The following is a 25,767-nucleotide window of genomic DNA, read 5'->3' on the forward strand; positions in this document are numbered from 1 at the left end:
TCTCTGCTATGCAGTGTGCATGTGTGTGCACACTTGTGTGCAATTTACTCTCATGCATATGCAAGTTGCTCCAAAGTTCAGTCTCTTAAGAATTTGACCAACCCTGCCTCCCACTCATTTACCTGGTAACTGTTTTGTTTGCCAAAATGGAGGTGGGTCTAGAGACTTTAGTCCTGCTCTGAATTCTGCTACAGTTCCCTCTGCAATGCCAAGGCTGCTGCTCACTTGTGAAAGTAGACCAATCTCACAATAGTTGTCCTGCCAGCTGAGAGCTCCCTAAAGCAAAAATTCTATTAGCATTTGGGTTTTCATACTTAAATGGTGTCTAACACGCAATAGTTCAAGTTTCCTACTTCAGTGTAGCATGAGTCCACAGAGCCATCATCTAGAAAATTGGATGCTATGTTTCTTTACCTACCACTGACGTATCGACACAAACACTCCCTAAGTGTAGAACATTATAGGGGGATGCCTTGGGGTTTCCCTTGGGATTTTACTCTTCTCTGGCAGAATTGGTTTGAGTGTAGAAGAAGATGACTGAAATACCAGTGATGTACTAGTTTTACCTGAGCAAGATATGCTTTTTAACCACATCCAACCATGCTGGCCACTTAAAACACTGCCTCCATGAACTCTATCCTCAGTTCCCCTTTAAGGGACAAGCTGAAGAAAGGCCATTTATGATCAGTGACTGATGCTATACCTACCAGTCTTCCCAGATGTGGAATAGAACATTCCAACGTTCTGGGTAGATGGGTGTGTTTGTTTCCATGTTGTCTTAGTTAGGGTTTCTATTTCTGTGAAGAGACACCATGACCATGGTAACTCTTACAAAGGAAAACATTTAACTTGGGCTGGCTTACAGTTCGGAGGTTTAGTCCATTATCATCATGGTAGGAAGCATGGTGGTACACAGGCAGACATGGTGCTGGCTACATCTTGATCAGAAGGCAACAGGAAAATGGTCTGTGTATTCACGCTGGGAATATATGAGACCTCTCAGGCCACCTCCACAGTGACACACTTCCTCCAACAAAAGGCATACCTATTCCAATGAAGTCACACATCCTAAGAGTGCCACTCCCTTTGGGGGCCATTTTCTTTCAAACCACCACTCATGTGTATCAGAGTTCTTGTCTCTGGGCAATAGAAGCGGATGGGGAACTGATAGTGATGACTTCAGGGAGCAGAGAAAAAGCCTTTTGCTGGATTCATCACCACAGCTGCTAGAAGCCCTTGCCTCTGGAGACTCTGGCACCAGGATGAAACTTAAAATGTCCCTTTTTTTTTGCCATCAGATCAAGAATTGAAGTTTCAAATAGGAACATCTGATTAACTATCTCTAGCTGTCAGGGATTGAGAGATCAAATATGCTCCCTTATGCTCCACAGTAGGAGGGAATATCTCAAGATTCACATATCGGGGGAGGTTTGCACATGCCGTTATAGGAAAAATGTCAGGCATCCACGACATCACAGCCCCACAGAGAAACCTCTGAGAACTTTGATGATGTATCATTTCTTTCAAAGGGAGTAAAACCCAGTCTCATAAATCCAATGGGCCAGACTTCAGATTAATGTACCTTGGCTTGGTAGGAATTATTATGTAAAGGCTGGAAAAATTACCAGCCAAAATTAAAACGTAAATACCCATGATGTTTTAGAGGTTGTGGTTGAACACAGCATGCTACTGGCACTCCTCAATGTTCCTGATGACAGCACAGATAAATCCAGGAAGCTCAGCTCTATCAACCTCCTCCCCCATCAAATGTGCAAGACAATGCCACACTTGGCCCCTTCTTGGCCAATTTGTTCCTACAGATTTGCTGGGATTTGACTCCAGACCGAACAGAGCACCTCGGTGATGTAGCCAGCACAGCTTCTGGCTGGGGGGGGGGGGGCTGGATGCTGAGTAGAGGAAGAAAAGCATCCATGAAACAAGAGGAAAGCTTTCTGTGGTCCATAAAGATGCTCCTAGGGCAATAAGTAGAGATGAGATCAGTCAGGTGCTGGCCTGACTCAAGAGGACAAAGGCAGTCAAAGTCACAGCAGGACATTTTCTCATTCCACAAACAATACCAGGAGCTCTACAGGCAGAAATCGTATCTAAGTTTACTTCCAGGAACCTAATTCTGAAGTGTAGTCATAGAAGAAAGGCCAGCATGCTTTCTCTTCTCTTTCAGAGTCAGCAGAACCTCTGACAAATGAGAGGGGGATGCTTCTACACAAGCAAGACAACGCTGGAGAGGACCCCAGCAGAGTGTCCTCTAACTCATTTCAGGTCTGATGCCAATGCCATAGACCTGAAAGTAGCATTCAATCCCACAGGTTAAGGCCTCGGACCACAAACCTTGCTTCAGATGCCAGTCACAATCAGTACAGTCTTTATATCTAACCAACTGGCTACAAATTGAGTTTCCCATGATTCCCTCGTGGAGTTTGACTAATGTGATGGTTAATTTGATTGTGAACTTGACAGGCTCTAGAATTATCTAGAAGACAAACCTCTGGACATGTCTGTTTGAGAGTTTCTAGATTAGGTTAGTTGAAGTGGTAAAGTCTACCCTAATTGTGGGCAGCACCATTCCATGGGCTATAGTTCCAGACTATATGAAGAGGATTTATTCTAGCTGTGAAGAGACACATGACCGTGTCAACTCCTATGAAGAAAACGTTTAATTGAAGATGAACTTGCTTACAGTTTCAGAGGTTTGGTCTATTATGACCATGAAGGGGAGCATGGCAGTGTGCAGACAGATGTACCACTGAAGCTGAGAGCACTACATCTTCAGGCAACAGGAAGTCAACTGTCACACTGAGTGAAGCTTGAGAGAAAAGATACCTCAAAGCCCACCCCCACAGTGATGCACTTCCTCCAACAAGGCCACACCTCCTAACAGTGTCTCTCTTTGGGGGCCATTTTCTTTCAAATCACCTCAGAGAAGAAACCACCTTGACAGAGCCCAGACAAACCCTTCTTAAGTTGTTTTTGTCAGGCATCTTGTTGTAGTATGAGAAGAGTAACTAGTCCACACAATGTGCTGGAATGGTTCAGAGCTGGGGGGGGGGCATGACACTGAGCACTTATTATAATGGCTTTACAAAGTGCAGGTGAACAGTCAGATGGGAGAGGAATGTAGCTCACGATAAGGTGGTAACCCAGAATGTTCACACCTCCTTGTGCTCTGCAACCCAGTGACTCACTCAATGAAATCCTTTTGGGATTCTATAAATGCTTTATTATATTGATGTGGTCAATTGCATCATTGGTTATTGGTAATCAACTCAACGTTGGGCCCCTTTTCCTTCCCTGGAGGTTGGAAACAGGGCCAAAAGTCCCAACTAATCATGCTCTGGCCTTCTTAGAGACCATTCTCCATCTACATGCTGCCTAGGACCCCAGCAACCTCAGGGTACTTGTCAGCAGACAAAAGGCATTCTAATCACGGCAGAGATTCCAAGGTTGGAGACACTTGTTAGGAAGTCCGTTAGAACAATGATATACTCTGCAATATCGCACAGATAGACCTGCAAAGGTACACAAGAGTACATACACAGGGATGCTATATTGAGTGCTGCTTAACCAATCAGTAAAGCCTTTAATGAAGGGTGTTGACAATAACCTACCAGTGGCATTGTTCGATATATTACTATGTGTTCATATTGAGGGGGAAGTACAAAAATAGTGCATCAAGTTGCAACAGTGCTTTTGATACTTTAAGTGTGGAGACAGAAGGTGACAGAGAGCATGATTCCATTTGTCTTGGTGGTTTTGCTTTCTTTTTAAAGCAGGGTCTTCATGTATAGCTCAGGCTAGCCTTAAACTAAAGATTCCCATTTGAATTTTTGAAGGGACTGTAAATGGAGTTCTTAATTGGCCTAGGTAATAAAAAGCCAGAGTCAGATATAGAGGGAAATGCTGAGAGATCAGAGAGAAGGAGCAAGCCACAGCACGCCACAGCACACCTTAGCGTCTCAGCCGACCAGTGTGCGCCTTCCTGTTTCTCCCTTATATCCTGTTTCTGCCCAGCCACCTCACTTCCTGTCTGTACACACCTCCAGACTTCTATGGTTACCTAGTGGCAAGCTCCATTCCCTGACTCTCAGACAGGCTTTATTTGTATAGCAAGGTATGACCACAAGGGACCTTACAAGTAGGAAGGCTGGTGATAGATGACAGAGAGATGAATAATAGAGTACTAAGATGGAAACTTAGGAATGGAGAAATGGAGGACTTATTTCTCATTGGACTGTTTACTGTGAGCATGCCCTCTATAATTAAAACTCATTGAAAATGCCTGTAAAATAAAAATTAAAGGAATAAAATTGATCCCTAACAAGCAGAAAACAAAGAACAAGAAATATAAAGTCTTCCTCAATAAGGTCGCCTTCTTAGAGCTAAGAACACTCTTCTTGACGTCCCAGAGCGGAAACTGCCTATCTAAGCTCACTACCCTGAATGTCCCCTCGAGCCTGGCCTCTGATCAGCTTTTGGTGAGAATTTGTCCAGATTCCTGCCCAATTACCAAAGTAACTGGACTCGGGTAGAAGCACCTTTAGGTCTCCTGCAACAGCCAAACTCAGCAGGTGGCACCTAAGAGGTAGAGATGCCCATGTCCCCTCAATAAAAACCAGTGGTCCGGGTAACCAGTTGATAGAAAGGCATCAACAAAAAAGCTCTTCCTAACTTCCTGCCCACGGAGGAAACTCTGCTCCTACCAGAGCCTATGGAAACTCAGCCTCCAGTGCCTGCAAGGTAAGACCCGAGTTGCGCCAGTCAAATCTGGTCTACAGAGCTCTCCTTCTGCACCCTGGGGTGCTACTCACATCGCCCCAACCCTGTATTACCACTTCCCACTTCCCCAAATCTTCCTTTGTTTCCTCCTTTCCGCCTCTGGAGCTCCAAAGAGCCAACTCCAGCACATTCGGTGTGGAAAGATGAGCGATTAAGGCCCCTCCTCCCCTATCTACAGCTCAGTATCAGCATCGGGAGATTCAAGCGCTGCTTTTGTCCCTTTAGTGCAAGAAAACTCCCAATACGGTCCGAGAATCCATACTCAGCATCTCCTGGAACAAGGGTGGCTGGAGAAGGTCCACGATGGTAGTGGGGGGGATGGGGGCTTGAAGTGGGGGTTCAAGCCTGGTCAACGCTTTCGCTAAGGGCAGTGACCACCAAATCTGCCTATGCTGTAGGCTTACTACCGCTTCATCCTCTATGGGCCACTCAGCTGTTTCGCGGGCAGTCTTCCAGTGTAACGACCAAGGCGAGAAGGCCTGGTCCAACTCCATCCTCAAGATGCCTGGTCCACATTTGTCAGGGCCTGGAGGTAGGCTCATGGCTCCTCTTCCGATGTCACAATGGGTCTCTTCGCACAGCCCTGTAGAAGGTCCCACAGTAGGATTCCCTCAGACAGCTGAAGGGCAGGTTCTTTGGACTGTCCCCCAACAGTACTATCCAAACCCGGACAGGTTCAGCTTGCCTTATAAGGCTCAGGTCTCGGTGCCCTAGGGTCTAGCCTTCACCAGCGCCCCAATCCCTGCCCGAGCCGAGGAGGCCAAGTCACACAGTCGGGGATCGCCAGGCCGGGTATGGCTGCGTCCCCACCCCCCACGTACGCACAAACGCGGGGTCGCCCGAACCCTGTGCCCCGCAGCGTTCGATCTCAGGACCGAGACACCCTGGGCTAGGGTCCCCTTGGCTCGGCGCGTTGCGCTGTAGCAGCGCCCGCCTCCCGCTTCCCGCCTCCTGCCTCGGTGGCCGCGCAGGGTAGGTAGCTGGGGGGACCGGAAGGATGGCGAGGAAGTCGGAGAGGGTTTCCTGAGATGAGAGATTACTTCCGTCCGCGCGCTGGCCTCTCTCTGGAGCCGGCTGGCTGGGGCTCGGGGAGCGGGGTGTGCGGGGCTCGGCCGCGCCTTGCCACCTGCAGCGCCCGGGCAGGCCGCGGGGACCTGCGGCAGCGGCTCACCCCGGCCCTCCTTGCAGGTGGGAGTCGAGAGCATCTCCAGGCGCCCAAGCCATGGTGGCCAAACAGCGGATCCGGATGGCTAACGAGAAGCACAGCAAAAACATCACCCAGAGGGGAAACGTAGCCAAAACCCTGGTAAGGCGGGGGCGACGCCGGCCGGGCCGAGCTGGCAGGACCCGCGGGGCGGAGCAGGGCGGAGCGGGCGGGCCTCGGGCTCAATGCCAGACCTCCCGGCCCCTCCTCCGGGGTCCCACAGTCTGGGGGACCCGGCCGGGCTCTGGGGGTTCAGACTGCCCTGCTTTCTCATTGGCGAAGGTGGCTCTGGTTGGCGGAGCATCCCCAGGAAAATATGGCCCATCGTCCTTGGAAAAGGTTTAAAGCTTCATCTTAGGGTCCAGTGAAGCCAACTGGGCTGGGAGCCTAGTAGGTGAATGTGATGAATGAATGGATGGATGGATGAACGAATGATAGAGTGCTGCTTATCCCCAGCTTCCAGACTCCGCCCCTGAACTCTTCCCCAACCCCCATATTAAGATTTTCTTTCTACCTTTTTTGTGTGATGATCTGTCTCTTTTCCCAGTATGTATTAAAAGGGCTTAAAAGTAGGGCGTGAGATTCCGACCCACTTTTCTCTCCATCCTCCTCTTTCTTTCGCAAAATGAGGCCTCCAGCCGCCACTGGGCTAAAGCTTAAGTGCAGTGTTACTATCATCCATCCCGTGGATTCGGGCTCATTATGATGCTGTAACTGTAGACCAGCTTATTGCCAAGGGGTTCTTTGCTCCCAGAATCGTGGGTTACAGCTTTATTCCTGGAATTTTAAATAAACGTGCACCTTAGGTGCAGATAATTTATTTCCTTCAGTAAACCAGGTTGTCTGCTACAGAAAATGTCAGGCCTGTGACTTTGAGCCATCCGAGGCTTGAGTGGGTCGCATCGTTGTGAAGAGCTGGTTTGTAAAAGCGCCTGGAATCTATTATCCCCGAAGATTAAGGGGAAGTCCAGCCGAAGCTTGGGGTTTGTCTGGAAACACAGACTTGATGAGGCAATGCCTTTTAGCCAAAGAAATTATGTTGGTTTGATTATCTGAGGGAAGAGCTGGATGTGTAGTCATCACACCGGAATTCTTGCAAAACCAAGCAGAACTGGAGCAGAGAAACCAGAGCGTCAAACTCCACTCAGCTTTCTAAACAGCTCCGGGCTTAAGTAACCCTTAAAATTCTCTCTTTGGGGGGATTAGAGCATTAAGCTGTGATTAGAGGAAACAAAATGTCAAAGCACCATAGAACGGGAACCATACTTTTACGGTTTCCCCTATATGTTTTTTACTGGGTGGGGACAGGGAGTCACTGCCCAAGTTGACATTAAAAGCGGTGACTTTATGTTCCTAGGAAATCAGTTCTTCTCATGGTGTCAGACCAATTGCTGACACAGTGGAGATATGTAGATATGGTTCTTTCTGATGAACTAAGGAATCAGAGTTCAGGGGTTGAATGATCTCAGTTGACAGCTTATGTGAGGGCAAAAGGAATAACACAAGAACTAATTTGTGGGCCTGTTTTCAGCCTCTGTAGACTCAACAAAATGTTGGGAACCTAAAACAAAACAAAAAATTATTGGTTCCAAAATAAAAGAAAATGGGAAAATACTATGTAGTAGATATAACTAGGCTTGTACAATTCAACACAATTTTCCTCAGCTACGTTTAAATTATATTTAATCAGCAGTATAAATGCATTTAACATGTTCTGCTATTACCATGGATGGCCCTGCACAACAGAGCCTGGCGCCTATGAAGACCCATAGTTGGCCAGACTAAATTTGTAATGAAAGATTCCCAGACCCCAATAAATGTTTGTTTGCAGTTGTTTTGAAGGGTCTTTGGTTGGCTGTATTGTAAGTAGATCAGCATCCAAGAAGAAAACAAAATTTCTCTCTGTAAACCCTGAATCTTGTTTTTTCTAATTACAAGTCAAACATGGTTATACTTTGATAGAAGTAATTTAGAAAAGACAGCTAATTCCGGATAGACTTCAGTAAATGGGAACAGATTGGCAAGTTCCCATTGAAAATTCAAGCTCGTTGTTCAGAAATCAGCCTCTACCACTGTATATAGATGCTTCTGCCTGTCAGGATTAACTAGTAGCTCTTGTATATATCGATGTTTCCTTTCCAGATAGCATATTGATATGGAAACAGAAATGGAAGGACTGTTTGGGGATTGGCTAGTAGGGTTTCCTTCAGAGTGGAAGGGGGCATTTAAACTGCTAAGTCCTGAGTTGCCTTGCAAAGATTTTTATCAAAGAAAAAGACAACCCCTCACAGATTGGGCCTGGTGTTTGAGGTGAGCCTTGTTCTTTACAGAAGGGCTGTAGCACCATTTTCCTTGTCTTTTGCAGCAATAGAATGGGGCTCATGTGAACTGTCTCAATGAGGTTGTACTGGCACCCTTTCCAAAACATAAAATATAATAAAATAAAACTCTCCAAAGGAGATGTACTGGCATTAATACCAACGATGTGCTCCAGAGCTTTGAAACTCCATAGCTAATTTCCATTCACTGGGAAATGACTTCCAAAAGCATTTTGTGTTTATGTACTCCAGGCTACTCAATGATAATTTGTGTTTAACTAGGTAAAAAATATGGGACTCTATTTGGCATCCTTAGTAGCCCAGTGATTCATATAGAGGCTCCTGGATTCCCTTATTGGCTTTGCTGAGAAGAGAGCTAAAATAAATCTTTTTATAATATGCCATGAGTTGCAACAGTGGCTACTCAGTTGCTTTCTGAGGGAAACTAGGACAGTGAAGTTCGAGAAAAAGAATGCGTGGAAGACTCTGTTCAAGTGACTTTGTCTAAAAATCTCTGTTGTTTACTTGATCAGAGCTTGACCTACTCTTCTGTGATAAGCAGTGGCACAGTTAAGTTCTATTTTTTTAATGATATATATTTTTATTTATATGCTTTGGTATTTTGCCTGCATGCATGTCTGTGTGAAAGTGTTGGATTCCCTGGAACTGGAGCTACAGGCAGTTGTGAACTGCCATGTCTGTGTCGGGAACAGAACCCAGGTCCTCTCGAAGAGCATCCAGTTGCTCTTAACCTGTGAGTCATCGCCCCAGCTCTCTATTGTGCGATTCTTAAAGACTTAGTTGGTTCTTTTCTGATCAAAAGCAATGACCTATTTGTTGTGACTGTCAGCAAACTTGTTGGTCGAGACCCAAGAATGAATGGCTTTAATCTTTAGTCAAAATCGACCCCTGTTTGACACACTGATCTCCATTTCAATACCTAGTGAGTGGAAAACAGGGATGACTCACCCATTACTACCAGCTACAAAGCAATACTAAAAGGATGGTTCAGCATGTGGCAGTCCATAGACTGCTTGCCTAGCATTCAGGTAGCCTTGGCTTTGATCCCTAACGCCATATAAAACTGGAAGTGGTGATGCCCAGCTGTAATCCCAGCACTGGGGAAGAGAAAGGAGAGCAAAGGAGGGTCAGATCATCATTGTCTACATAAATCAGATCATCCTTGACTACACAGCAAATTCAAGGCCACTTGGACTAGAAGAAAGCCTGGGTCAAAAGAAAGGGAAGGAAGGAAGGAAGGAAGGAAGGAAGGAAGGAAGGAAGGAAGGAAGGAAGGGAAGGCAGTAATCTTTGTAGACTCCATTTTACCTGACGTATGAAATCACATTTAGTGAAACATGCAATCTCATTCATTCTTTAATGAACATATATTATCTTTTTTGTTTAACTCTGTGCCAGTCTTTGCTATACATTGATGCCTCAAAGAAAGTCATCAGGCTTTATGGGGCCTCCAGTGTAGTGGAGAGATTGACACTAAACATGTACCCCTGGGAGTCAATAATTCTGTCAAGAAAGCATATTTGGTCATACAAATGACAAATGAACCCGAGGAAGGTAGAGAGGAAAGGCTAAGAATGTAATGGGTAAGTTGAGACCTACCGAATTATAGTCTAATGTATAGAAAAATGAGGAATTCCTTTTTTTTTCCAGTACTGGGAACTAAGGGGCCTTGTACACAATAGGCAAGTGCTCTATCACTGAGCTATCTAATGAAATACATGTCCTATGTAGCCCATGTAGACCTTGAACTTACTCTGTAACCCCGGCTGTCCTCAAACTCACAATCAAAGTGCCTTAGTCAATTAATTGCTGAGATTCTTGGTATGTGCCTTCATGCCCGGTAAATGGGAACTAGTATTAACTGCAGAATGTCAGTTATCAATACATACGACATGCTTTGTATTTTAATACACTGAACTTTCCAAGAAAGCAACTGGAAGAAAGATGATACTGTTTTGTTCCAAATTTTACTAAAGCTTCTCACCGTGTCAGAAAATTGCATCCTCAACAGCAGTAGCATTCATTTTCCTTAGGAACTCTAATACGATACACCTCCCAAATGTATAGCTGTCAGATCTGCATAGACACGGACATATTTCAGCCCACACTTTATATGTTGAGTATATATGTATATATTCAAATGTCCACAGCTTGAGTTTGCGATTTGCTCCGCAAGCAAACATTTATAGATTGCCTTTTCTACCAATGTGCTTCTCTGCATGTTCTGTAGCTTATACTGGATGTAGCTAATCTTTTGCCCAAGTTATTGAGGAAGCAACCTCATTTTTGGTCTCACCCTGCACATTCTTTCTGTACCCTTTCTGTCTGACAAATTGCTGCTTTTTCTGGTGTCTTCCCTAAAACCTAAGTGTGTTCTGTTCATTCATTTGGTCTTACGACACATCTGTGCTCAGGCCTAGAGGTGTTGCCGAGGGATAGTCTTATTATACCCTCACTCTTGTTTTGAGTGGAGCATCAGACATGCCAGGCTCTTCCTGCAGATCTGGCTGACCTGCTTGCCAGTGTGTGGAGACTCCTCTGAGGCATAAGCGTCATCAGGGTTCACCAGGTTTCTTAGGATGTGCTACTCCCCTCTCACCCATCCCCCAGAATGCTGCCCTACTTCTGTGGTTACAGGGATTTCTGCCGCACAGACTTCCATTTGCAATATATTGATGGTTTGGGGAAAACTTCTGTGTTCCCTGGTCCTTCTGGGAATGCCCAGAAACAGAAATGATAGGCAAATCTAGTCATAAAAGATACCCAAACTCGGTAATGAATTCAATCCCATCTCTTACTTTTTGGCAAACTTTGAACCTCAGGTTCTCAAATATAAAATAGGAATGATAATAACCTTGCACAGAGTCATATGTGCTGGAGATAACATACATGGATTGCCTGGACTATGCTTTCAACAGATGAACACAATTATTATTATTATTTTCACTTGCCTTTAAAATCACCATGTGTGTTTACATATGTATGCCTCATTTAGCCCTACAATATTTTAGAGCACCAAATTCATTAATACTAATAAAGTAATAAATGACTTGTTTTACAGAATTTATCCCAATCTTTTATAACTGAATTTACTTAGGCATTTATCTACCCACTGAGAGTTGCAACCAAGTCTGTCATTTGTATACAGTAGGATCCTCAGCACATCCAATACCAAGCAGTACCCCGTAAATGTTTACTGAGTCAGTGAACCTAACCTGAAATTTTCTATTCCCTTACAGAGGCCACAAGAAGAGAAATACCCTGTTGGGCCATGGCTGTTGGCACTGTTTGTTTTTGTTGTCTGTGGCTCAGGTATGGCATTTCACTGAATTATAGTGCATGTTCCCCACTGTCCTTGAAAGACCATGTTTTGTCCACAGCCTAAATACACAAAGAAATATTGACTTGGGGTCGAAGTTCATTGCTGCCTTAAACCTTAATCTTAATGGGTTTTCATTTTTTTTTCTATTCCAAGTATGATGAGAGAGTTGATACACTATCAGAACATAGTCATAAAATGATTACAAGAAGTTAAATTACTGTGAAATTCAGTTGAGTTGTTTTGTGCATACACAGCCTAATTAGAGTATTTGGAACAGAACATGAAATACCTATCTGCTCAAGATAAAACCACATTCCGAACATAGGGAGAGACCTTCCGCCTTAGAGCATTCTACAGAACGCTCGAACAAACAAAGCCTTTGACCTAAGCCACAGATATGGGTCTCTTGATATACTTTGGAGTGGCAAGTTCAGAGAGCTGTGTTTAAACATTTGCAAGTACATACATACATACATGTGCACAAGGGACATAAGCAAAGGGAAAAAAACGCATGCAGTTCTGTTCAGTACTGTTAGTGGAGCCTTGCCTGGGCTCCTGGTCCCCGTGTACTAAGTTTCTACAATACTGATAAGTGGATATTACTTATTCTAAATTCAGGGCATAGCCTCAGGGGTCCCTCTCCTCCTCTGTCATCTCACTGTTTCTGAGGGCAGAGAGCACAAGAAGCCTGTGTCTTCTTTTGTATGCTTAGGATCCCACCAAGACACACTTCTGCTCCAATGTCAAGAGAAGCTCATCACTACTAAGGGTTCAGCTACTTGAGTTTCAAGAGATTGCTTTCCCGAGGGGGATAGAAGCTGGACCTGGGGGGGTATCTGAAGAGCTTGGGGACTATCATTATGTTTTGAAATATTTGAAAGAGGACTTAATGTTTCAAGAAGAGAAAATTATCCACTCAAAAAATAAAAATTCTAGCCATTGTCAGATCTTCTCTGTGGGAAGCTGGTATGTGAGTGTTCCCACCATTTGAACGTATTCACCCAACCCCTGAACGTTTCCAAGAATGGGCTGCCTACTTCGCAAGGAAACAAAAAGCCTGTTCCTTGCCAGGTGCCATGGTGCACGTCTATAATGTCCGTTCTTGGGTAGCTAAGATAGAAGGATCATCATTTTGAGGCCAGCTTTGGGCTACTCAGAAAGTTCTAGGTCAACACTGGATGCACAGTGAGACCTTGTCTCAAGAACAATAACAACAACTCTATGCCTGCTCTCTTCAAAACATGCAGATACTTTTAATATGAGTACCTGGTAGATCCTTCTCCAGACTGAACTCACCTGACTGACTCAACCTTACCTTAAAAGATGTGCATTCTAGACCTTTCTCCCAGATGCACTGGATGACTCTCTTACAGCACAGAAGCTAGCCTAGAATTGTTGTTGACCACTGGGGCAGTAATTGCCACCACACTTGATTGTACCTTGACCTGAATTTTCAGCTTAGCCCTCGTGCCTATGAGTGTGACCCTATCAGCCATCAGGCCCCATCCAATCTTTCTTCACATTAGTTTCTTGCAGGCCTCAAAGATGCGCCTGTGCACCTCTTTACCCCCCAACGAGTCCTCTGTCCCCCTACACACGCTGTTTCATTTTCCTCTGGTCCTCGTCATCATTTCTAACTATCTTGTTTCCTCACTTACTGTCTATTTACTCCCACAAGAGTGTTCAAGGGAGTTTCTTTTCCATTGAGTTTGTAGATCCTGCACAGTACTGGGCACATAGCAAGTGTTGAAGTGGGTGAGTGGGTGGTGGATGACTGGATGGATGGCCAGGTACCACCCATACTATAGATAGATACCTGGTTTAATTTTCAAGACCTACTGTAAGGCTCCATGATTTAAAAACATTGTACTATTGGTTGCCAGTTGTCTTTCCAAAATGACGACGTTCACAAACATACAGGATAAGATGTTTTCTGACATTATGGTCTACCGTGCAATATGATCAGTGACATTACATGATATATTCAACACGTGACTCCTCGTCAGCACTGCATACATGGAAACAGTGTACACATTTGCAAGAGATGCGGTCTATTGATACAGCACTTCCCTCAGTGTGTGTGTGTGTGTGATCATGTGGAATTCACGGCCTCTGATACTCTGCCTCTGCTTTTTCACCTTTAGCATGTGCCAGCCTACATGAAAAAGTTACCTGTACTCTTAGGCTTTATGGCCAGCATATAGACAGATGGATCTTGAACCTTGAGCTTTTAATATAATTATCCTCTCCCAGCTTTATGATCTCTGAACACATATATTATGGTTCCAAGTCACCGATGAAAGGGCTACACTTGGAGAAAGCTATGGAACACAGTGAGCCAGCCTCCTTCAACTTGACTTTGAACCTCTGCACCCTGCAGCCTGGCTGTATGCTGGGTTTTGGAATGAAAACTCCTTTAGGAGATTGTGGGCACTGGGGAAGGCAAGGAGGGGGCCACTGCAGCCCAGAAGATAGCGCCCCACATTGACCACATCAGCTCAGCGATGTGGATAAGGCCCTGCCCCATTGCCCAGGTTGAAGGGGGACCTTCCCGCAGTCGCACTGAGTTTGAAAGTGAGCACTCAGACAGATTGGGTGAGGGAGCTGGCTCTACAAGAGAGTGTGTCATAGGCACAGAGTCACCCCACAAGCCTAGCCACAGTACCACGTGTCCCTGTTTCCGGGTCCTAAGCAAATACTAGCTAATACATGTTTATTTTCTAGGTTTTTAGGAAGGGCATTGTAGTCTTCCAACATGTGTGTCTGGGTCCAAGTCAGTAGAGCATTCTGGTTTGACTTCTTTTTCTGAAATCCATGTTCCTTACATAAACATCACATTCTGTGACACTCTTCTTAGCTTTTCTATGAGTTTGTCAGGTCCCTAGGGTATAAACCTATAAGGAAGTCCTAGAGCTTTTTGGACCAAAATGGCCCAGAGAACAGAGAACTTACTGTACCCATTCTCTCCCGACTTGTTGTTTTCTTCTTGGGGGGTGTGAAAGATAAGACCCAAAGCCTCCTTCATGCCTTCTAATATTCTTACAGCACCTCAGTCTCTCTAGCTAGACTGTTTTGTTTCTCCAGACATGTGACCTGTGGGAGCCTTACCTTTTCTGTCCCCTCTTAATGTGCTGCCATTGTTCTGAGGCAGTGGGCTCATCTCTTTTCTAGTGACAACTAAAAATAGTATGCACATCACCCCATCCAACCCCAGCCACTTCTCCTTTCAACAGCTGTAGTACGGGTTTTGTACCCCTCAGCTCAAGTCGGCCACTGTTTTCACCACCCTTAGTTTGTCCTTGGCGTACTTTGTACGTGTCCCTTTCTAAACAGAACATGCCATGAAAAACACAATTGTCCCTTCAGATCTGCCCCATCGCCAGCTCTCCAGGATGGGACAGTTCATCTTGCACAACCTTTTCCACTCCCGACTTTCCCCTTCTAGGGCGTGGGCTTCAGCTCCCACTCCTCTTTCCTCTCCATTTGAAAAGACAAGATTTGTCAAGTGTTGCCCATGTATTGCTTTACTGCTTTAGTGACGAGCCTTCCTACAGAGGTAGAATGGTAGAAACCCTCATCCCATTCTAAAATCCGGCTCAGTGGAGATGTTCCCCTTCACGTGTCACTACATCACAGACAAAAGCATCCCCGGCTGTTCTTGCATGTAAGGTTCACACAATGTGCACTGGAGCTTCCTGAAGGAGCCCCACACCTCTGCACCCTCTCTCCATCCTGTCTTTTCTTTGAGCATGAGATACCCCTGGCGTAGGCAAAAGCTTTGTCCCACCAAGTTCTCATGGTAACGCACACAGGTTCCATTGCCATCCATGAACTCATATATTGAGTTTCTCTTATTTTGTGTATTTTTATAGAGACAATGAGGACAAGGTAACATCTCATATGAATAAAGGTATTGATAATCTATCCTAATGTATTGAAAGTCTCCTGGCTTTCATTCCCTTATTTTATTAGCCTACTTTCCTAGATGTTGATTGGTTGAGCAAAGTGCCCTTTTCAGAAATAGTGTCAGAGTACTGATGCTAAATAAACATCCAGGTCAGGCAAGAAGTAAGAAACACACATTTCCTTTCTTTCTTTTTTTCCACTGTAGTCTAAGACAGAGCCAGGGCTGGCAGGGAGCCCACATGCTCACTTACTGGTCAGTCTTGCTCCGTCCTGTGGAAAAGCAGGCTAACAGATCTATGACGTCCCATGATGCTTCTCAGTGTTCCTCCAGGGGCCTTCCTCGTTCCATGCCTGTGCCCTTTCCAGAGCCTTCATCCAAAGGCTTCAGGACAGACCCACATCCAGGAAATGCCATGTCCACACTGAGACATCAGGTGAAGCAGCAGGCCTCCTAGAGCTGTCTGAGGCCATCAACATCTGAGTCCCGCCAGACCTGCTCTTGCTTCTTGCACAGGTCCTTGGCTACAACCTCTAACCTTGAAGAAAGGCAAATGTGAAGGTTGCCTAAGCACACATGCACAATAAGTAAATCTCCACTTTCCATGGCTGCAAACGGTGTCACAACTTCTCAGCCACCCAATAACAGGCCTCAGAGAGGAGAGTCTGTGGATATTGAGAATTCAAAGCCTAGATCCTCTGTAGCCAGGTGAATGATTCTGGACGTGTTAGTACTCTCTCCATGATGCTTTACTTGTTGAGGAGATGGAGGTAAGAACCGAGGTACTTACTCAAGAGACGGAGGCAGGAAGATCATGAGTTTGAGACTAGTCTGGAGTATGTAGCAAGACCCTGACTCAAAGTGGGGGTGGAGGGAAGCAGCCTACCATAGGTGGTGAATGGTTCTGGGGATCTGTCCCATGACAGGCCCAAACCTGCCATCATCCATCACAAATACAGGTGCTATGGTCCTCGGGAAGTTCCCAAAGGACCACCAGTCACATTGCACTCAGAAAGAATGTTTATTATGCCACATACATGTGGGGGTCGCACACCTATACAAAATGGCGACCACCCTGGCATGTAAGTTCTTTTTAAGCACAGCTACAGGAATTTTAAAAGCGGTGTGACGATTCTACTTTGGATTGGCTTATGAAAGTGGCAATCATATTAGTACACTTCTAGTTGGTTAGGGCTAGCAGGGGTGGGCGAAGGCTATAGCTTTTCCATTCTTGGGCAAGTGTGGATAAGTCCCAGGCTTTGTCCTTATTTAGTTATCACCTTTGTGTGTGGGGGTGGGGAGGGGAAGGGAGTTGGCCCAGGCCTAGTATGTACAGGAACTAAGGCCTAGTTCTTCACTGAGTTATTCGGGGCCTGTCCTGATATTTGCCTGGCCCTCTCACTATGGAATGCCTAGGCTCACATCACATCTTCTCCCAGGCTGTGTATCTAATTGGTGGGCCTGGCCTCAACTTTCCATTCTTGATCTATCAAAGAACCATCAGCCTGCATGCCTGTCTCTTGTCTGTGAGGATGAATGAGAGCCATTCTCAACACTAACCCTGTTTCCTCACATGATAAAGCATAAGCACCATCTCCACCCAAGAGGAAGGAAGTACCACCATACAAACCAACCTCAGAGAATAGTGGTTTATACTTCAAATTGAGCATAAAATACACAGTGTGTTTCATTTCCTTAAAGCAATGCTATGCACTCCCATTTTGTGCTGTTTTCCTTGTGAAATTCAAAGCAGTAGGAACCATGTATTCTTTTGAGACTACTATTGCCCAACAGGGACATCTCTGGACCATTTCCTGCTGTGTTAAATGCTGTTCAATGTCATAGCCAGATTTATATTTATTAATGTTACATAGATTATGCCTGAAATGGAAAACGTATTTCTCTTAGTCTAGGATTTGGAAGTGTTTGAGCCTGCTGAACTGGCTGGATTTGTTTTTCTATACTTAATCTCTTCAGATCCAGCCCTGTGTTGAAGCCTAAGGAATTCAAGTGCCCTGCAGGAGACTGTCCCCCACCCTTGGCCCTCTTTCTGTCTTCTATTTTTTTCAAGCAAAGAGATAAGCATCTCCTGGACCAGTCAGTCTTGTCTTTCAAAAATCTCCTCCTCTGGAGAATGGTTCACAGAGTTAGAGGACAACTTGGTTTATCTCAGGACTCAGAGACAAGCATTATCTGGAATGTCTGTCTGTGGCTGTTCCCTGTAGAGATACTGTCACACAAACACTCCAGCTGCTGTCTGCTGCCTCCTCAAGCCTCTTGTCGACAGGCAGACTTGATGCCATTTCCCAGACTACTGGTGGATCTCATTGTGACTTTCTGTGCATCAAATTATAATCCCCTGGTTGTTCCTCCTCCTCTTCTCGTTGGTTGGTGTTTTTATTTTGTGATGCTGGAGACTGAACTAGGGCTTCTACACATGTGTAGGGGTAATGCTGCCATTGGACTACACTGCCAGCCCTCAGCTCTTCAAATTTTTTTAAAAAATGATTCTTAGGTAGCAATTGATTAGTGATGTCTGCCATGACCATTCTGTGGTCACCAGAGCCAACCCCTCATCCTTGTTATCCCTGGACTAAACTTCTTATAGTGTGCTCTCAGAACAACTGGGTTCAACACTCTCCACTTTCTTCCTTGACCAGATGTCTCCTAAACATTTGGTCTTTTCTTAATGTGCTATCTGGACTATTTTTAAGTTTAGATTTAGCGTGTGCAGGCTTGTGGTGGTCTTACAGTACTACTTATCTCTCCTGAACCTAGTGGCAAAGGGCAGCATTGTGATGCATTCTCTTTGTGGCAAGGGTGTATCCCATTCCATCCCTAGTTAGACTTCAGTGAACATCAGTGGAGCCATTTAATCCCCAGCATCCTTTGCTTCTCTGCCAGATCTCTTAAATACCAGCCACACCCCAGTGCTCCCCTTGTGTAGTCCTAATTTCAATTTTATTTTTCCTCTGGTAAACCTTAATATTGGTTTCCTAATTAGGGTCCCCAAAGCCTGGGCTCTCTTGAGCGGCCCCATCAAAGGGAACTCAGAGTGAACAGGATTAACTCATGACCATTATTTCCTCCACAATTTTCTGTATTGTATCAATTTGCCAATGAGTGTGTAGTTTATAATCGGAACAATTTCTGATAACAAACTCTTTTTCCTGTGGAAGGCTGAGGATTCCTGCTAAAAGCTTAATAAAGAGCAACTGTTGCAATCAAAGTAGTGGTGTAGTTGCTATGTGTGTCTATGTAGGTGTTTATATACATGTGTGTTAGTCAATGCATAGGTTTCTACGTGTGTAAGATATTTAGGTTCTGCACTTGTGTATATATTTGTGTATGTATTTATATATGTATTGATATTCTATGCATTGATGTGTAGATTTTATATATAAAGGCATGTATTTTTCTACCCATGTGTATATGCTTATTGATGTGTAAATTTGTATGTGTGTCTGTGTTGTGTATATTTGTGGATGTCTATGTTTCTATGTGTTTGTGTCTGTATATGTGTTTGTGTGTCCATGTGTATATTTGCTGTATGGGCTTCTTATATGCTTTAGATATGTATATGTTTAGATTTCTATGTGTTTGTGAATCAATGCCAAGTCATGGCATGTTGTATGTGTCTGTGTGTGTGTCAGTGTGCATGCGTGTACAGTATGTGTTTGTTTATGTAGGGGGATAAGGTATATGTTGAGGAAGATGCCTGTGCATATGTGTCTGTATGTATTGTGTAGGAACATGAATGTGTGTGGCTATGTATGTGTGTCAGTGTGCCTATATGTATTTGCATGTATGTGAATATATCAGTGTATGTCTATCTTTATGTGTGTTTGTAACTGTGTGTCTATGTGTTTGTATGTGTCTATATGTTTATCTATGTGTGTGTTTGTATGTATATGTGTGTGTATCTTTATGTCTGTGTGTTTCTATGTGTCTATGTTTTTAATCTGTGTGTGTAGGGCCATTGCCCTGTGTTACTAGAAGTTCTGACTTCTGTGTCTGTAGAATGCAGGCATCTTTGCTCGCTGAGTGGTAAATTGGCTCTGGGCTCTCACTCCAGAGGGAAAGCTTTTGAGCACAGAGCCTGCTCCCCTGATTCTGGGTGGGGACATTGCTTTTGTTGGTGAGTGGACAGACTGCACACTCCTGGAGTCTCCAGGGACTCTGCCTCGGCAGCTGGGGATGAGGACAGAGATAGAATGTCACAGGCATGTCCTTTTTCAGGACAGCCTTTTTAGAACTGACAAGAAATGATTCTCCCGATGTCTTGGCAGGGCCTGAGCTCTTGCCCATGCCCAGCCTCAAGTGTCAAATAGTCCAGCCCTGGGACATTTCCAGTAGGGCCACACCCTGACCTCCTTCAGGCTGGCCTTTTATGTTCAGAATGATACGGGGGAGGGAAAAGACTGAGTCATGAGTATGCCACAGACATGTGGAAGTATAGAGAACTCCTCTTAGCGTCTTCTTTCCTGTGCTCATGTGGTCACCAGCTTTGTGGTAACATGTCTTTGAACCCAAGGCTCAGTCACCAAAATAGGACCTTTTGCAACAGCTAAGCTTTGTGAAAGACAGCTGTGCTCTGAAACCTACAAGGAGAAGGTGTGCATTTTGGAGTGTGTTAGTTGCAAGCCACCAAGTGGACAGAGTTAGCTCAATTGCTAAGAGTTCCAAACAGCAAACCCAGTCTCTACTGAAACCTGGGTCTACCGCCTGCTTCCCAGCTATGTGGCAGGTGTCCGAGTTACTGATGCCCACCAAGCCTTGTGTCTCCCATTGTTAAAGAGGATGGGACTGGCTCTGAACTCACAATCCTCATGACAGCTCCTCCTGACAATTGACATTTAACATATAAGATGCTCAGTGACAGCATGGTGATGGTTTTGGTTTTTTTCTTATTGTAATGTGATGTACCTGCTCTTCTTCATACAACTCCCCTCACCCACCCACACACCTCCCCACTTAGGTGCTAACCAAGATTATAAATGCTTATACCTTTTTAGGGGCCCTGATTTGTGCTGGTGCAAACATACATGCTAAGGGTGAGGAAGAGGGTGGCAGGGGGAGGGGGAGCTCTGAACTAACAGTCAACCTGCTAACTGTAGGCCTTGGGTATACCTACATGGAAGAGTTCTTGTTAAAGCATCCTCTGGCTTCTGCTGCCCGAGAACTGTGTTTTCTAAACATTCCAGATGTCTAACTATCTGCTCTTAAATGGAGAGATCTTTCCCCAGCTACTGGCTGCTCTTTCATTGGTTCCCCAGGCACAGACTGCTCTTTCATTGGTTCGCCAATGTTCTACTCCCTCCCTCTTTCCTGGAAACTTGCTCCAGGATAGACTTGAATCCACCATGTTTGCAGGTTGACCACATAAATACTGGCTTTTCCTGGAGGCTGGCAGGACATTCTGGAAACTGCCCCCAGAGGGAGTCACCCCAGAGACCATCTGAGGTGCATGAGAACCGGACGGCCTCAGAGGACCAAGATGGACAGTGTGGAGGAGACATCTCAGCAGCCATCAGCTCTTCCAAGGTGACCTGTGGCACTCTTGCCACGTGCTCCTGTGTAGGGTCTCTTCCTGGGAGGACATCCTCATTTTTGCTAGTGACACTTGCTTTTTGACATCTTTCTGCCCTAACCTATCTCTGGCATCTCTCTAATCTTTCTTCTCTGGGACAGCCCATGGAAAATGGTGCCTTGCTTGTGTCTCTGTGTTTCTCCTCCCAAGAGCTTCATGGGTCACCTTTGCTGCGCCTTGTCTCCTGACACTTCTGCCTGTCTTTCAGGGGACCCATGCTTCTCTTTAAACAGCCTTTTGTCATCTCTTTCTTAATAACAAATAAAGTTCAATTTCTGCCGTTATCTGCCTAAAGGACACTGAACTGGCCTGCCTTGATCTCTTCTTAGCAGTTCTCTTGATCTTTTATCATCAAATATTTGTATATAGTAAAAGTGACCTTGAGCCTCCTATTGGAGCAGATTCCCATCTTCTGTCATTTTCCTCAGAAGAAAGAATATAATGAGGAGAGGGATTTCAGTGTTCAAGCTCAGCATGTGCTGGAGGAAGACAATCCCATAAAACACTACAAGAAGAGAGACTCAAAAAGAAGAAACAGGGGCCAAGACATCCTGAAGGCCAAAGGAGCATTTCAGACGGGGGCACCCAGTAACCGGGAGGAGGGAAGTGAGGCAAAAGGAGGCTGAGGAACATCTGTCACAGCAAGTGATACAGAGGTCACTTGTGACTTCAGCAGAATATGCTTCAGTGGACAAAGCAAAAGGTAGAATGAGTGGGATTGAGGTGGGAATACGAGGTAAGGATATGAGGAGAATGGCAATGAACAGCTCGTTAGAGATGTGAGTCAGCTGTAGGAAGATAGAACATTAAACATAGTAAAGCTTTGAGTTGGTAGAAAGAGGGAAGGTGAGCGGGGCATGGTGGCGCATGCTTTTAATACCAGCGCCCAGGAGGCAGAGGCAGACAGATCTCTGTGTGTTCGAGGCCAGCCTGGTCTGCAAGTGAGTTCCAGGACAGCCAGGCTACACAGAGAAACCCTTTCTTGGGGGTGGGAGTGGGGGGGTGATCACCTAAGGTCTCTGAAGGTCACGATCCCGATCACAGATGGGCAGGTGCAGGGCGCATTCAGTCTGGCAGTTCCTCCTCCAGCAGAGACGTCCCTGGGACCCTGTTTGTGCCCCGCCCAGGACTGGTGGCTGGGCTGGCCTGCCTCCCTGCCCTTTCTTGGCATCCCTCCCCCCCCCCCCATCTAGTCTGCCCTTAGTCCCCTCCTGCAGTCGGTTCAGCTGCTTTCCCAGCTTTGTTCACCCACTGTCAAGTTATTGACTTGTCAGGGTCTAGACTCCCCGCTTCCTTTCCCCTCTTTGATCTCGAGGCCGTCCCCTTCCTGTTTGCAGCATGGAAAGTCAGACAGCATGGAGAGGGCTGGGGTCACTGTGCAGGTCAGTGTTGGCAGGCACACAGAATTACAAGCAAAATAGTTGGTATAAAATGTAGAAAACTTGAAGACATTGATGCAACTGGAGAAGGAATAAACATCCCCATCTCGCCACAGTCTTAGATGTGAACTTAAACAGACTTCGGTCAGTCATTTCTCCAAGAGGGAGTTGTTCTGTAGGCAGATTAAAAGTAATAAATACTTTGTATGTTAATTCATGGCTTTGATTAGGGTCAGATATTATGACTAATTTTTTAAAATAATACTCAAATAGGCAAATTGTTTAATATATGACTTGTCACTCTAAGGCTTACCAATTTTGTGTAAGATTCCTTACACTAACAACAGTTCTGTAGAGAATTGAACAGCCTTATCCTGACCTAGAACTTCTAAAGTCACACATTAACTTAATATGAAGTGTGACCAACTAAGACATAGCCCATATCCTATTCAGTGTTCTATAACCCACTGATCCTCAGATGAGATTAAGGAAAAGGTAACTATTTTTAGCATTAACTGGGAAGGTAGATTCTTACATATGTCAATATTTATTACTGGGAAGCCATGGTTTTACAAGCATAGAAGACAGAACTCAGAACTGTTCATACTTTATCAGGATACAGATGGCATGTGAGTATTACTTTTGTAGGTGTAAACCATGGTCACTGTTTTTGTAATAGTAGTATGGGCTCAGTGTCTAATCCAAAACTTTGAAACTCAAAATGTTCCCAAATCTAAAATTTTATGAGTGCTGATAGAATCCCACAGTGGGAAATTCTACATTTGACCTCAGGAAATGAATGGTCCACAGACAACATTGAGTACACTAAAAATATTGAATCAAATGAGCTTCAGGGACTGGAGAGATGGCTCAGTGGTTAAGAGTCCCTTAGCCCACTTCCCAGCACCCATATCAGGCAGCTCACAACAACCTGGAACTCCAGCTCCAGGGTGCTGATGCCCTCTTCTGGTCGTCAAGGGAACCTGCATACACATGGTGCACATGCTGATGAGCAGGTACACACACACACACGTGAATTTCATGTTTAGACTTGGCTCTCATCTCTATAGTAGCACATTGTGTGTGTGTAACAACCTCAAATCTTAAAAAAAAATTCTGAACCATTTCTGGTCCCAGTCTGATCCAGTAACTGCAGTAGGTATGACCCATGGTGTGTGCTATTTCCAGGGTGTGAGGAGCCCTCACACATGTTGTACCGTTAATGCCTGTGACAGTCTATCAATACTAGTACTTGAATCCCAGAAGAGAGGGACTAGCCTGAGAGACACTGAGTCATCTGTCCACTCACGGTGACTGTGATTCAACCACTGTCATCTACCCTTCTGCTCTTTATAAAATCACCTTGCTTGTGAAGAGAGCAGGGTGACTCACCCGGGAATGTGACAGATGTGCATGTGTTTTTTTTTATTAATGTGACTGAGTATCTAGCTCCCTCGTGCCATTCCTACTGAGTCAGGATGCAGGCTACTTATTTAATCTGTTCTTCTTGTCAGGATTGCTGGGGAGGACAGAAACATTGGGTAGTTTTTCAAGTTTATAAATTCTGGTAGGAAACTTTCCCATCAGGAGCCAGCCAAGGACCCTAAGTTAGCCAAGAAAATCTCCAAGCAGAGCCAGAATGAAGTATCCTAAGTTGCTGAACTAACTCCTTCATGGTATCTGACGGTCTTAACATTGGTCCATGGCAGCAAAGTAGCAGTGTGTGTGAGTGCAGGAACACCAGAGATGCGACCGGAGGCAACACTAAGGAGACAAAGGATAAGAAACTGGACGGAGATGTGCAGGAGATAAAACCCTTGAGCCCCCCCCCCCCGAACAATACCGTAGCAATGGATTATTAACTATCGTTGTTAATGGCGATGTGTATGCTCACTGGATATTCATGAAACGATAATATTATGTTATGATAATATGATGATGCTTATATACAGGATTTCTGTAGAAAAACTTCCTTCCCCTCACGGAAAAAGAACACATTAGCACTTTATCTTAAAACCCAGCATTGAGAGCTACCGATTGCTGGGGAAGATGTTTTAAAAAACAACAGAACATACACAAACATGCCTCTCCCCACTCCTCACACACACACAAAGACCTTCTTTTCCCAAAAGTCAATTGCTAGAACCAGGCTAGGTATCACTCCAAAAATGCCAGGTGCCCAGGAGTTACCTGTGGGCTTCAGAGACATCCCACCAGCCCTACTAATTAAAGGTGGAGCCCTAAACTAATGGTGTTGCCCACAATGAGAGACAATGAGCTTCAGAGTCACAGGAAGCTTAAAGATAGATGTATCCAGGGTCATGGGCAGCAGAGGCCAGCCATGTGTGTGAGCGCTCCGAACACCTGGCCTGCCTTCCCCCACAGAACTGGTTGTTTCACAGGCCATGGTCGTTTTGAAAAGGCAGACTCACTGACCTGCTTAATGCATTCAGTTTCTGCACGAAGGCTCACATCTCTCTCCCCAGCAGCCCTGGAACATAGATGAGGAAGGAGGCCAAGGCTATCTTGCATGCCTCGGGGATTTCTGGCTGCAGCTCCTCGTGGAATTAGCAGAAGTTATCTATTAATCCCAGAGGCATCCACCAACAGCCAGAGCCAGGCTGTCTTTTTGAAAGAAATTCGCTGACCCCTTGTTAACAGGGCCTCTTGCTAGGAAGTATCTAATCAGCTCTGAGCCAGCCAGCAAGGGGCAGGGTCAGCAGAAGCCTGGTACTGGGTGGGTACTGGGTGGGTTGGGTTCCCAGCGTTAGGCCGTCTGGTATCTGAGCTGTCTGTTCGCTTTCCTCTTCCAGCTATCTTCCAGATCATCCAGAGCATAAGGATGGGCATGTGAGAAGGCCAGGGTGTTGGATGCTGCCGCCCTCCTGCTGGCAGGTGGAGGACCACGGAGACCTTCAACAGGTCTACAGCAAGCAAATGAGCCTCGGGCGATAGAAAGGAGGTCCCTGTTGTTCACTCCATGGTGGAGGGCTGACCAAATTGCCTTCTCCCAGGACATCTCCCTGCATCTGTGTCCGCCAGTGGAAAGGACTCTGCTCTTGTTGGCCGATTGGAAGCCACGTGGGGGGTGGGCAGTAGTGCTCTCTGTCTGTTTCCCCGGGGTTCACTGTGCTGTGTATGTGGCCCTGAGCGACCGCCCATCTTCATCCTGCCAATACAATCTCTTCTCTGTCAGGAATTGATTTTACAAATAAATGTCTTCATTCAACCTTAA

At 45.3% G+C, this 25,767-nt stretch overlaps 1 protein-coding gene and 1 long non-coding RNA gene across 2 annotated transcripts; one reads left to right on the forward strand and one right to left on the reverse strand.

Annotated features, from left to right (window-relative positions):
• Positions 1-3,215: 3,215 nt before the first annotated feature.
• LOC121132988 lies at positions 3,216-5,922 on the reverse strand. Its single transcript, XR_005869705.1, has 2 exons — positions 5,835-5,922; positions 3,216-5,377 (listed from the first exon to the last, which is right to left on the reverse strand). It is a non-coding gene; the product is annotated as an uncharacterized LOC121132988 (long non-coding RNA).
• Serp2 (stress associated endoplasmic reticulum protein family member 2) lies at positions 5,877-25,767 on the forward strand. The gene is given in 5 exon segments (XM_040728483.1): positions 5,877-6,100; positions 20,937-20,969; positions 20,972-21,020; positions 21,023-21,107; positions 25,346-25,767. Coding segments are annotated over 5 exon segments (393 nt in total). The 5' UTR covers positions 5,877-6,016; the 3' UTR covers positions 25,488-25,767.

The sequence above is a fragment of the Mesocricetus auratus genome, unplaced genomic scaffold (assembly GCF_017639785.1).
Source record: "Mesocricetus auratus isolate SY011 unplaced genomic scaffold, BCM_Maur_2.0 Super-Scaffold_2245, whole genome shotgun sequence".
Classification (NCBI taxonomy): Eukaryota; Metazoa; Chordata; class Mammalia; order Rodentia; family Cricetidae; genus Mesocricetus; species Mesocricetus auratus.